The sequence below is a fragment of the Taurulus bubalis genome, assembly GCF_910589615.1.
Source record: "Taurulus bubalis genome assembly, chromosome: 19".
Classification (NCBI taxonomy): Eukaryota; Metazoa; Chordata; class Actinopteri; order Perciformes; family Cottidae; genus Taurulus; species Taurulus bubalis.
This window is the reverse complement of record NC_136607.1, coordinates 18,891,099-18,905,622: the sequence shown is the minus strand read 5'-3', so window position 1 is coordinate 18,905,622 and position 14,524 is coordinate 18,891,099. Positions and strand designations below refer to the sequence as shown.

General features: G+C 40.0%; 1 protein-coding gene across 1 annotated transcript; it reads right to left on the bottom strand.

Annotated features, from left to right (window-relative positions):
* Positions 1-10,577: 10,577 nt before the first annotated feature.
* On the bottom strand, positions 10,578-14,113 carry LOC306751629 (plancitoxin-1-like; the record flags this gene model as incomplete). The annotated part of the gene is made up of 6 exons (XM_079235243.1): positions 10,578-11,092; positions 11,936-12,121; positions 12,218-12,382; positions 13,071-13,149; positions 13,764-13,905; positions 14,022-14,113. The coding sequence occupies 6 exons, from the start codon at positions 14,111-14,113 to the stop codon at positions 10,578-10,580; spliced, it is 1,179 nt and encodes a 392-aa protein (XP_079091369.1).
* Positions 14,114-14,524: the final 411 nt, after the last annotated feature.

Genomic DNA, 14,524 nt, shown 5'->3' with positions numbered 1-14,524 from the left:
AATCCCAAAAGTGTTGTAAAAGTCATGTAAATGTATTATATTCATGTGTTCATGACATTCACGCTGAGTTTGAAATAATGAATATGCTTTTAAAAGAAAGACTCTTAAAATATAAGCAGGCATACAAACAGGCATCTATATAAATGTTTAATCTTTTAATCAAACCATTGTCTCTCATTCTTTTGAAACATTTAAGGTTTACTGTATGCTTTGTATTCTCATTGTTAGTTTAAATACTACATTTACTCACTTTTTACTGATACACCCAGATTTCACTAAATGTTTGCTCATGGAAATTTGGTTTTAATGAGAACAGCATCTTGACGTGTTTCTGTTGTTGCTAGCAGACGGAGTCAATGAGGAAAGACGGTCCAACAACCAGCGATCTTTCCAGCAGACCGCTGATGTTTTTTATCACGTAACGTTCGACATCAACGACACTTCCGTAGTTAATTTAACCCGACTGACGATTTTTTCCAAAACTGAACTAACTGGTTTGGTGCTACAACCAAAACAGGGAGAGGATAATGTTTTGTTTTCCCTGGTCGCTGGCTATCGGTCGCCAACCCCAGATAGAAATAAAATCTAATTCTTACGAAACAAGTAACTGTAAAAAACAAAAGCCGTGAGTCCAGTGTTGTTGGTTGGTGACCAGGTGGTTTGTTGTCTAAGAAGACGTCATTGAAAACTGTGACACAAAAATACAGAGAAAGGTGATTACATTAATGAAACTCTTGCCAAAGTGAGTCATTAAGAAGACAGTTGTTATGTTACCACTTTAGGAAAAGTAATGATTCTGCAATGTTTCGTTGCAAATGCATTTGGTTGAACAAACACCGATTGGCTCTTAAATGTAAAACCCCATCCAGAGTTTCTGGTGCTGTTCCTCTCAGGTTCCTCTGGGCGGCTCGGCGGAGCAGCACTTCACGGAGAGCGATCCCGTGGAGGCGGCGGCTCGATTCCGAGACGAGCTGAATCGTCTGAGCTGTGGCATCAGAGAGCGGAACATCGGTCTGAACGTGCCATATGTCTACCTGGACCCCGCCAGCGTGGAGGACAGCGTGGCGCGCTGACGCTAATGCTAGTTAGCTTAGCATCCGTAGCTTCACATGTGTTGTATATTTATTTTGATTTGAATGAATTTATAAAATCTAATCGCTAAAAAAAATATATATATTTTGTTCGCAATCATGACGTGTTGTGTTCGTTACATTTTCTCTAACTCAGAGATCTGAAATTGAAGTTATATTGTTTGTAATCATTATTTTATTTATTTTATCTTTTGGAGATTTTCTGCTTTGAATTAATTTGTCAAAGTTTATATATTTCAGCAAATTGTGGAAGAAATATTTATAAAAATACAGCAGCTTCATAGTTAAAATAAAAGTATGGATTGATAAAACCATTTTGTATGATGTTTTTGGATTATTATTATTACTGCTGTCTTAATGTGTATGTACTCATCCAAGAGATGTTTTATTTAGCGAAATAAGTCTTAGGATCTTCTCAACACATAAAGGAACACTTCATCCTTCAGGTTATATAATAATTAATAATGGTGGTCGCTGCTATTGTTTTAGTTTTGCGTAGTGTAGTCACACACAAGATCAAAGTCGCCATTGACCTTCTCCCCCCGACACACATTTCGTAATTGTTTATTGATTTTAGCTAGTAGGCTTGTAATTGCATAATGTTATTGACTTGATCAGTATTGTTAGAAGTAAATATACTCTGTTTTACTATAAAGAGCAGTTTTCTGTGATTACTTTGTGTAGTGTGATACTAGCTGGATATGTTGGCCTCAAACTCTAACCTTCACTCTCATTGTGGAATATGACTATTGACATTTTGAGTGAACACCAATATTAAGACTTATTTATAGTTTGGTTATTGGTCCCTGGTCTCAGGATGGTGCCCCATTATTATGTTAATAATCATATTCATGATAATAATTGTATTAATGTCCATTGTCCAGTTTTCATACTTGCTGATAATCAAACCTGCTGCTATCAGATCCCAACACCGGTTCTACTGTCGGTACTTTATTCGTCCTGGAGTGAGACGTCCTCGTCTCAAAGCTCCTCTCTTTGTCTCTCTGTCTCTTTGTTTCCTTGTCTCTTTGTCTCTTTGTGTCTTGCATTCTGAGTTTGATCACATGAGGGCTGATCAATTGAAAGATAATCACTGAGATCATTGTTTAACTGTGAATGTATTTAAAAGACTATTTGTTTAAATCCAAGAATAATAAAGAAATGTGGATTCTTTTCTTAATTAATTGTCTTTTTTTTCTTACAAAATAATCAAAAAGAACTGATAAGAGAATCGATAAAGTCCAAACAATACCGGTCCCTTTAGGAATCATGGAATAAAAACTACTAATTAAAAAACTATTTAAGAACTAATCAACCTTCACCCATCCACCTTTATATACCAGCATGTAACATTGCTTTCTTGTGTCCTATTAACAAGTGAGGATCAAACGAGTCGTAATCAACCTTCTCAGTGTTTTTATTAGAGCGTTAGTATCAATGAATTAACAAATTAACAGGACAGAGGACAATGTTCCTCAAGAGGACCTGCAGTGAGGTCTTCCTAGCCCAACCCTAAAGGGACCGTTTTGGGCTGAGTTTTGGGGTCTGGCTTTGAGTCCATGATGCTCACGTTGCCCACGATGCTCATGTTGTCCACGATGCTCATGTTGCCCACGCTGTCTACGCTGCCCACTCTGTCTACGTTGTCTACGTTGCCCACTCTGTCTACGTTGTCTACGTTGCCCACTCTGTCTACGATGCCCCCGATGCTCATGTTGCCCACTCTGTCTACGTTGTCTACGCTGCCCACTCTGTCTACGTTGTCTACGTTGCCCACTCTGTCTACGATGCCCCCGATGCTCATGTTGCCCACTCTGTCTACGTTGTCTACGCTGCCCACTCTGTCTACGTTGTCTACGTTGCCCGCTCCGTCTACGTTGTCTACGCTGCCCACTCTGTCTACGTTGTCTACGCTGCCCACTCTGTCTACGTTGTCTACGTTGCCCACTCTGTCTACGATGCCCCCGATGCTCATGTTGCCCACTCTGTCTACGTTGTCTTCGCTGCCCACTCTGTCTACGTTGTCCCCGATGCTCATGTTGCCCATGCTGTCTACGATGCCCCCGATGCTCTTGTTGCCCACTCTGTCTATGTTGTCTACGTTGCCCACTCTGTCTACGATGCCCACACGGTTCATGAGTTCTATGATGTCCTCAATGTCCTCAATGTTCTTGATGTTCTTGGGTTTTGGACAGTCCTCCGTGACCTTCGCAAATCCGAGGAATATGTTTTGAACTTCTTTGCTTTGAATGCACAGTGTGCCCCCCCGCCTTAAATACTGGACGTTCGCCCTGTTTACATCAGCAAAACAGGTCCAATGGATCTTTGGATCTTTGGCTACGCACCACTTTGAATGATCAACTGTGGTCGGCCATCCACCCAGATGATTGCCAGTGTTTACAGTCTGGATATTCAGCACTTTGGGTATGCCTGTTTCACAGAAGGAAGGGGATTTCTCACACCAAGTCTGGACGTCCACATCGCTGTTGAGTCCTTGTGCAATAGTGACGTAAAGATCTCCAACTGGAAGAACAAGAGGAAACCAGGAGAAACGTTACAGAGGCGTTCATACCCTCTGCATCCACAGATACAGTGTGGTTGGGTTCATAGTATTCACTTTGTTAGACTCTGGCTCACTACTCAAAATGTTTCTTACATCTGTGTTCGGCGCAAATTTTTCGCAGGACGAGATGAAAGACAAAGTCAATGCAAAGAAGCGAGCGGACGCAAAATCACATCGGGCGGTGCAAATTCGGTGAAATCCGCGTGACGCTGTGTCGTTAAAGCCTATCAGGGTTGAGGTTCTCCTCCTGTCATCACTGACGTTGTTGAATCAGAAATGGAGGATCAAATATTGTATCCGTCTGTGTTCACCCAGAATCACATGGTACAAACCAGATGGAGCTGCTACAATGTTAGCATAGCGTAGCACCGATTGATCCAAACTCCCTTTAGAAAACAAGTATTTTAAAAGTTGGTAGCTTGTCATCTTGCGGAGAGAACGAACAAAAAACTAATTCAGACTGTTTGCAAATCTGCATCATTATGAAGTTATTTCTGCATCTTCTTGATCAGTTTATTGCAATTGAATCACAGCAACAACCAAAAAAATTAGTTCATACAGCTGCACTAAACCTGCTGACATGTGTCTTACTGGATACAGTGAATTCTCCTCCTGTTGATGTTATGAACCAGACTGGACGGCGTTTAGTTTCTCGGATATCTGAGACTTCAACATGTATAGAGCAGCAATAGTGGTTATTTCGGCTGTGATTGTTGAACTTTGTCTACACAGAGGTAAACTCCTGCTCCTCTCCGGCAGGATAGATGCAACTAAAAGCGATTGTAGCCTTGATCAATGACGACATAAACAATGTGCTAGCTATCAAAATGGCCATTTGGCCAAATAAAGTCCAGAGTTTTGTTAATGTTTAAAAATTAAATATTTTTTCTACGTTAAAGTATGGCGGGTTTCTATGGGCACAAAGATGAGTGTTTTCGTTGCTCTCTTCACGCCGAAACCCCATTCAAGTGGATGGGGACATTTTCGGGGGAGCAGCCCGGGAATCTCTTAGAAAAGTCACAGCACACGATTTCCGATCAAGCCGCACGTTTTGATATATTTTGACGCATGTGCATGCAATGCTGCTGGAGGAGATACGCGGCAAACTTTTGTGCGGAAGATGGAGAATAAGAAGATTTAGCCCAGAGGATCTAACAACAAGGCTTTACAATGCTGACTATAATCAGCATTGTGCCACAGCCACATTGAACTATGTGTCAGATTATTTAGCGGAATAAAATTATAATATTTGAAATGATATATTTAACCAATGTGTTTAACCGCGTTAAATGTTAAAGCATACAGTCTGTTTATTGATTTAAAACCAACAGGCGTCTCACATTTGACCTCTTCGTCCTGTTGCTTAGCGATGATTTGAAAACGATGAGCTCCACTTGATGACATTGGATGGAAATTGTTGGCCGGTTCAAGTTCTTTCCAATCAACAGCATCCTTAAGTGTCTGGTGAAAGTCCGCTGGTAAATCATATTCAAACGGGAACGCGCTGATGTACTGAAGATGAGTACCTGAAGACACAGGAACATGACACAGTGACAGCAGCGTTCAGCTGAATCACTCAGACTGTGAATCACATCTACAGGGTGTTGAACTGAGCTGGTTACCTATGTCTCTGAACTGTTGGTAGTTGAACGTCACACAGATGAACGTCTGAGCGAATCTATCTCCGGTCTTGGGCCAGAAATCATTTGCATCTCTTCTGAAGGGGAATTGTGGCGTGCTGTGTAAGAGCCAGACTCCATGGCTATTTTTATCGATCATCAGAACTCCTGTGGAACAATGAACATGACGTTAGGGGACGTTCACAAGTTGAGTTCAAAAACCACAGGCTGTGTCTAAGAAGTGGACGTAGTCGTCGTGGCCTTTCTTATTGTTTTTTGTTTTTTGGACTGATGTTATGATGCCTCCAGTTCAGGGTTTTTTGTTCGTCGCCATCTTGCCTTTTTTTTTTTTTTATAAAACAAGTTATGATTTACAGTTTTATATAACAATCGCCCAGTCTTCCCCTCCTAGAGGGGATTGGATTTTAAAAGGTTAGTCGTCCCTTCAAACAAATGAAATCGCTGTTAGTTACTGACTGACAGTCTGTCCTACAAGAAGAGGAAGAAATGTTCTCTGCTGTTCACCTTTACTGTGGCCAAAGACATCAATATCGACTTTACTTCCTGGAGGCTGATCGCTGTAGCTGATGAATCCAAAGTTTGGTGTCTACAAATGAAGAAAACATATTCAGTAAATCAAAAGAGGAGTTTCAGAAAACCTTCATATCATGTTTAATTTCATCCCACCAGGAGCTGCAAGAAGAAAGCGAGGAGAATCATTACGGATCATAACCACGTGGAAACGACCTTTTCTCCCTGTTGACGTCGGGAAAAACGTACCGGGAGTAACGATCCTCCTCAACTCAACTTTATTCATCTGGTGTGTGGAGCCACTTTGGTTTCCTTGTAGGCATGGAAGGATAAGGGCAATGATGAGAGAGTGGTGGAGTTTTAAAGAGAATACCGTTGCTTGCTTGTGAGAAGCCATGTTGTGTTTTTGCCCGGATCATGTGACAGGAGGTCACTGGCCTTAGTTTAGAAGGAAATATGTAGCGACATCTAGCGTTACAGGAGGTTCTACACGGGTCTGTTCTGTGAGAAAGAGGCTGAACTAGATGCAGAAAGCAGTTCAGAACTTGAACCGGCCAACAATTTCAAACTGATGCCATCAAGTGGAGGTCATCAGTTTAAAATCATCGCGAAGCAAAAGGACAAAAAGACAAAAAGTGAGACGTCTGTTGTTTTTAAATCACTAAACAATCTGTATGCTTTAACATTTTATTTGGTTATACACAGTGCTTCAATGTTTAATTTCAAATATTGCAGAGAGCTCTGATGGTAGTGGAGATGAAGAAGTGGAGAAAGACATATGTCAGGTCCAAAAAACAAGGAAGCAGCAGCTTGGTCTCATCTCTGATACCAGCCCATTTTAAAAGGTCCTAATCTTCAGCTGCCCTTTATTCATCAGAGGTGTGTGTGTGTGTGTGTGTGTGTGTGTGTGTGTGTGTGTGTGTGTGCGTGCGTGCGTGCGTGTGTGTGTGTACCTTACCTGATCTTATTCTCAAAGATTATAAGTATTAAGAGAACCAGACCGATGATTCTCACCATTGATCTGATTGGTTTAAAGATAGGCTTCAGGGTGTTTGCCAGGACGCCATTCGGATCCTTGATGTTGGGGTACGTTTGTATTAAGGGCGGCGTCTTTGTCATCCCAGTTGAATCCATGTAGAGATACTTCAAACCAGTGCGATCTTTCAGCCTGGGAGCCTTGTAAATGATGTACCTGAACAGAAAAACAACATGAAAAGAAGGAAACTCAAAAGAACAAAGTTAACAAATACACCTGTTTTCTACATCAGAGTCTGAGTGGCAGCAGAGAAGGTTTTACTCACCAGTCCACATCATGATCAAGATGATTTTTGCAGCTCACAGTGGCTTCAGAGCCCCAGCAGAGCAGACTGACGGTCAGGAGGAACGTCCACATAATCCCTGGAACACAGCAGCAGCACAGCAGCACTTCAGCTCCCTTCACATTCACACCAGTCAGACAAACTCCCCCTTTAAATGGTCTTCTTTTGACTAGAAAATGAAGAGGACAAACCTTTTAAACTGTAAAAAACCAGGAGGAGAGGAACTTACTTTTGAGAGGGAATGAAATGACGCAGACGTCTTCAGCTTCAGTCTGGAATCAAAATTGTGGTCTTTAATCCGCTCAGTATTAATCCACAAATGTGATGTCCAGAACCCCGAGGACGACTCCGCCCTTTGTACATAAAATCACATAAAATCCACCAATAGCCGTCCTGTCCAACAGGCTCTAATACGTCTCTGACGTTCCCATAAACCGGTCTCCATTTATGGTCGTTCGGCCATGAACAGAAAGATAGATACCGCTCTTTGCTAAAGTCAATATTAATATGTACCTTGTCCCTAAAAAATAAAAAAAACAAACTGAACAAACGTTAACATTTAGTTGAGTTATTTCTCTTCACAGATTGTTTGCTGAAAAGAACAAACATTCACTAAGTGTCTTATTAAGGGTCACTTTGTGTAGCTCGGGTGGGGGGGGGGGGGCTTTGTGTCACATGGCTTCTCAGAAATCGTTTGGCATTGAGATTGAACCAGGAAAGGGAGGGTTTTGATCCAAACATTTACTGTAAAACAGGGAAGAAGAGATAAGACTTGAACTGGAGTTCACTGGGTCTTGCAGTCAAATCTGGATCTAAATTTGAATTTGTGAAAACATGCTTTCATTTGCTGATATATAACACATGTTATTTCAATAAAATAAATGGAAATAGCTAACTTGTTTAACAATGATACAGGGTCATAGTTGGACTTAAAATACAATATTGTGAGTCGGTACAACAGAGGCTGGATAGCATCTTTCTGTGAATGTCAACATCTTTTAAACTCAAAGCCCCCAGTTTGTGGCATAAAGGTGACAACAGATAGTTGTGACAACATTAACTTATTAATGCAGTAACTTGTAATGCAGTCTTTACAACACATATTAATCCCACATCATATATATATATATATATATATATATATATATATATATATATATATATATATATATATATATATATATATATATATATATATATATATATATATATATATATATATATATATATATATATATATATATATATATATATATTTAAGCGGGGCACGGGAGAACAGAACCAGGACTGAGTGGGACAGACTGTCAGACCCTGCAGCAGTAAAATGAGACGTTTTAAAGTTCCCCGTAGTAACTTTAAATTGATAAATAAAACAATATATTTTTGAATAATTTTCAGTCTGTTTGGAAGATAAATAAACAGCTGCACATAAAGTAGTAAAGTGCAGTTAAGGCAGATGTAGCGAACAACTCCGAAAAGAAGATGAAACTGAAATGTGACAACAACAATGAAACAATCTGAATTAATACACTTTAGCCAGAGACCGCTCTCAGGGACCGATAGGTCACCTAATGGTTGAACTCCCAACTTCCCATGTGTCTGGACCAACTCAAGATGACACTTGGGCTCATTCTTGATAATCAAACCATTTTATGAACTATAAGACCTTTGTTTCGTCTGACCTACATGTTTCATGACCCAACCTTTCCGGTTTTACGAGCATCTACATTCCTTGGATGTGGAACATTGTGCTTTAACAAGTCTTAGTTGTTGTTTTTGTTTTAAATAGTTTTGAACAGTATTTTTTAACTTTACAGGCTAAAAATTGTCAAGTGACGCAACCACTTTACAATTAAATAGAGAAACATAATAATACAAATATGGAAATAAATACATTCAATACAATAGTTCTTCACATCATATTCAGCAACCCTTTATTCACTTTAACCTATTATTTATTGCTTTAAATTACAGTTTTATCTGCTGCACCGCCTGACGTTTATCAATGTGCCGCCTGACAATGTTATCTCCCTGTGTCGGGCTGATTTCTCGTGACTTGACAGTGGCATCTTAAATAGTTAAATAATATTCAATATTATCATGCAAATGGTTTGAATGTGTATAATATATTTAACTTAACACTGTTAAACATTTGAAAAATGTAATAAATAATCTTAAGCGTCAGATAACGATTCATAAAGTGAAATTTCTTACCGTTTGTGACATTTGACATCTGGTTGCCTCACCTGACTTTTGCAACTAATTTCAAATTAAACGGGCATATAGTAGGACGCTAGCATTAGCTTTTGTTCTTGCTAGCAACTTCATTCATATACTTTGTAAATACGATAAAGAGTTTTATGATAAAATACAATATTTCTAGTTTTAGATCGGTTGCGTGACCTGACATGAAAAGTGTACCATCCTACCTGTAAGTTAAAAGTAGAGATTTTAATCAATATTTCAGAAAGATCGACAAATCTTTTCACTCAGCCACAGATGGCAGTTGGTGTCTCTTAATGATGCAAAAGTCTGTTAACTCCTCTGCACTCCACTTCAAAATAAAAGTCCCATATTTACGGTTGCGTCGCCTGACATTTGAGAACATGAACATTTCGGGACAAAAGTTTTTTAATTATTTCAACAGCTTAAAACTATTGGTGTTTGTAAACATTTATTTTATTTTAAATGTTTCAATAATAAAAGCATGACATAGTTGTTTATTTTAAATGTATTATGATGAAAATACATTATTTTATAGTTTGTATAGTCTGATCATGTGCTGGAACAGCTGTGCCCCCTGACATTTACAGGGTTTGAGGTGCAAAACATAAAATACTATATAGTATTTGAATGAACTGAACATATATTTAAACTGAAGAGGTTTTATACAATTCAATTATATATGTCATGAATTGATAAAACATTATTTAAAGAAAATAATGGATTCGGACTCAAAAATATGCATGTCATGCCATTGATATACATATATATATACATATATATATGTATATATATATACATATATATATATATATATATATATATATATATATATGTATATATATATATATATATTTTAAATCTACCTCAGAGTATGAGTCTTGATGTTTACATACAAGAATAATAAAGATATGTGGATTCTGTTCAAACTTAATTGTCTTTTTTCTTAGAAAATAATCATAAAGAACCGATAAGAGAATCGATAAAATCAAACAGTACTTGTCCCTAGTAAACATGGAATACAAACTAAATAAATAATGATACACCTTCACCCATCCACCTTTATATACCAGCATGTAACATTGCTTTCTTGTGTCCTATTAACAAGTAAGGATCAAACTAGTCGTAATCAATCTTCTCCGTGTTTTTATTAGAGCGTTAGTATCAATGAATTAACAAATTAACAGGACAGAGGACAATGTTCCTCAAGAGGACCTGCAGTGAGGTCTTCCTAGCCCAACCCTAAAGAGACAGTCGTGAGGTCTGTTTCACATTCCGGATCCACGTTGTCATCAATGTCGTCAATAGCGTCAATGTCGTCAATGGCGTCAATGGCGTCAATGTCGTCAATGGCGTCAATGGCGTCAATGGCGTCAATGGCGTGAATGTTCATGGGTACTGAAATTGGACAATCCTCAGTGGTCCCAGCAAATCCGAGGAATATGTTTCGAACTTCTTCGCTTTCAATGCACAGTGCGCCCCCCAACCTCATATACTGGGTAGTCTCCCTGTTTACATCAGCAATACAGGTCCAAAAATTATTTGGAGCTTTGGCTACACACCACTTTGAATGATCATGTGAGGCCGGCCATCTACCAAGACCAGTATTTACAGTTTTGATATTCAGCACGTTGGGTATTTTGTCTTTTGGTCTACAGTAGGAAGGGGCCTTTTTCTTGTAGGCCCAAGTCTGGACGTCCACAGCGCTGTTGAGTCCTAGTGCAATGGTGACGTAAAGATCTCCTTCTGGAAGAACAAGAGGAAACCAGGAGAAACGTTACAGAGGCGTTCATACCCTCTGCATCCACAGGTACAGTGCGGTTGGGTTCATAGTATTCACTTTGTTCTGAGCCTCAAGCATCTCTTTGTCAAACCGTCATCTCTCCTTGATCTTTGATGATGAGGAATAAGTCCAACCTTCAGACAATGTTTGTGTGTGTTGGTGAACTCTACAATATCTCATAATAGTACAGAGTACTATGTGGATAAATGTATGTGAATAAATCACATGGTACAAACCATAAGCACGCTGCTGTATTTACATCTAGGTGACATTATTCTGAGTGTTGATGGAGCTGCTACAATGTTAGCGTAGCGTAGCATCGCTTGATCCAAACTCTTTTCAGAAAATAAACATTTTAAAAGTTGGTAGCTTGTCATCTTGCGGAGAGAACGAACAAAAAACTAATTCAGACTTTTTACAAATCTGCATCATTATGAAGTTATTTCTGCATCCTCTTGATCAGTTAATTGCAACTAAATCACAGCAAAAATGTTTATTTATTTATTTACTAAACCAACCGACGTGTGTCTTACTGGATACAGTGAATTCTCCTCCAGATGATGTTATGAACCGAGAAAGGACGGCATTTAGTTTCCCGGATATCTGAGACATCAACATGTACAGAGGCTACAAATGCAGCCATCTTGAGATTCTCACACAGGAAGTCACAGATTATGAGTGAGATTATTTTATCGGACAAAGATTATGCTAATATTTGAAATTAAACATTGAAGCACTGTGTATAACCAAATAAAATGTTAAAGCATACAGATTGTTTAGTGATTTAAAAACAACAGACGTCTCACTTTTTGTCTTTTTGTCCTTTTGCTTCGCGATGATTTTAAACTGATGAGCTCCACTTGATGGCATCAGTTTGAAATTGTTGGCCGGTTCAAGTTCTTTCCAATCAACAGCATCCTTAAGTGTCTGGTGAAAGTCCGCTGGTAAATCATATTCAAACGGGAACGCGTGGATGTACTGAAGATGAGTACCTGAAGACACAGGAACATGACACAGTGACAGCAGCGTTCAGCTGAATCACTCAGACTGTGAATCACATCTACAGGGTGTTGAACTGAGCTGGTTACCTATGTCTCTGAACTGTTGGTAGTTGAACGTCACACAGATGAACGTCTGAGCGAATCTATCTCCGGTCTTGGGCCAGAAATCATTTGCATCTCTTCTGAAGGGGAATTGTGGCGTGCTGTGTAAGAGCCAGACTCCATGGCTATTTTTATCGATCATCAGAACTCCTGTGGAACAATGAACATGACGTTAGGGGACGTTCACAAGTTGAGTTCAAAAACCACAGGCTGTGTCTAAGAAGTGGACGTAGTCGTCGTGGCCTTTCTTATTGTTTTTTGGACTGATGTTATGATGCCTCCAGTTCAGGGTTTTTTGTTCGTCGCCATCTTGCTTTCTTTCAACCAGTGAACAGGAAGTGACCGTATCTGATTGAGGAGGAATGACGTAGAGACGCCGTACACGTCTCTGGACGGAAAAGATGAAGCAAGTAAAATAGTCTGTCGGACGGATGGTAAAGCTCTGCTGTGATTGGTTGTTCCTCGTCACATGACAGGCAAACTACTTACAACTCGGGGCGAAGCGGTCGCGCCGTGAAAAACAGCCGCTTGTGCACCGGGACGGAGCCGCTCTCTCTTTTAGGAATGCCTTCTACGTGTCAACAGTGACCACAGTGGATTGGAGGGCAGTAACAACAGTGCTCTCATCACACTCACACAGCGATGGCAGTGAGCGTTTATATTGTTGTTTCTCACGGCTGTAGCGGCGTAGCTAGTTAGCTTTGTGACGTAGCAATTCTTAATCCTGTCTACAAAGCTCTGATTGGTTAGTCGTCCCTTCAAACAAATGAAATCGCTGTTAGTTACTGACTGACAGTCTGTCCTACAAGAAGAGGAAGAAATGTTCTCTGCTGTTCACCTTTACTGTGGCCAAAGACATTATCAGCGCTCCTTCCTGGAGGCTGATCGCTGTAGCTGATGAATCCAAAGTTTGGTGTCTACAAATGAAGAAAACATATTCAGTAAATCAAAAGAGGAGTTTCAGAAAACCTTCATATCATGTTTAATTTCATCCCACCAGGAGCTGCAAGAAGAAAGCAAGGAGAATCATTACGGATCATAACCACGTGGAAACGACCTTTTCTCCCTGTTGACGTCGGGAAAAACGTACCGGGAGTAACGATCCTCCTCAACTCAACTTTATTCATCTGGTGTGTGGAGCCACTTTGGTTTCCTTGTGAATTATAAGGGCAATGATGAGAGAGTGGTGGAGTTTTAAAGAGAATACCGTTGCTTGCTTGTGAGAAGCCATGTTGTGATTTTGCCCGGATCATGTGACAGGAGGTCACTGGCCTTAGTTTAGAAGGAAATATGTAGCGACATCTAGCGTTACAGGAGGTTCTACAAAACAAGGAAGCAGCAGCTTGGTCTCATCTCTGATACCAGTCCAGTTTAAAAAGTCCTAATATTCAGCTGCCCTTTATTCATCAGAGGCGCGCGTGTGTGTGTGTGTGTGTGTGTGTGTGTGTGTGTGTGTGTGTGTGTGTGTACCTTACCTGATCTCATTCTCAAAGATTATAAGTATTAAGAGAACCAGACCGATGATTCTCACCATTGATCTGATTGGTTTAAAGATAGGCTTCAGGGTGTTTGCCAGGACGCCATTCGGATCCTTGATGTTGGTGTGCTTTGTCACCCCAGATGAATAGATGTAGAGATACTCCAAACCAGTGGGTACCTTGTAAATGATGTACCTGATGATAAACAGAAATAAAACATGAAAAGAAGGAAACTCAAAAGAACAAACTTAACAAGTACACCTGTCTTTCTACATCAGAGTCTGAGTGGCAGCAGAGAAGGTTTTACTCACCAGTCCACATTACGATCAAGATGATCTTTGCAGCTCACAGTGGCTTCAGAGCCCCAGCAGAGCAGACTGACGGTCAGGAGGAACGTCCACATAATCCCTGGAACACAGCAGCAGCACAGCAGCACTTCAGCTCCCTTCACATTCACACCAGTCAGACAAACTCCCCCTTTAAATGGTCTTATTTTGACTAGAAAATGAAGAGGACAAACCTTTTAAACTGTAAAAAACCAGGAGGAGAGGAACTTACTTTTGAGAGGGAATGAAATGACGCAGACGTCTTCAGCTTCAGTCTGGAATCAAACTTGTGGTCTTTAATCCGCTCAGTATTAATCCACAAATGTGATGTCCAGAACCCCGAGGACGACTCCGCCCTTTGTACATAAAATCACATAAAATCCACCAATAGCCGTCCTGTCCAACAGGCTCTAATACGTCTCTGACGTTCCCATAAACCGGTCTCCATTTATGGTCGTTCGGCCATGAACAGAAAGATAGATACCGCT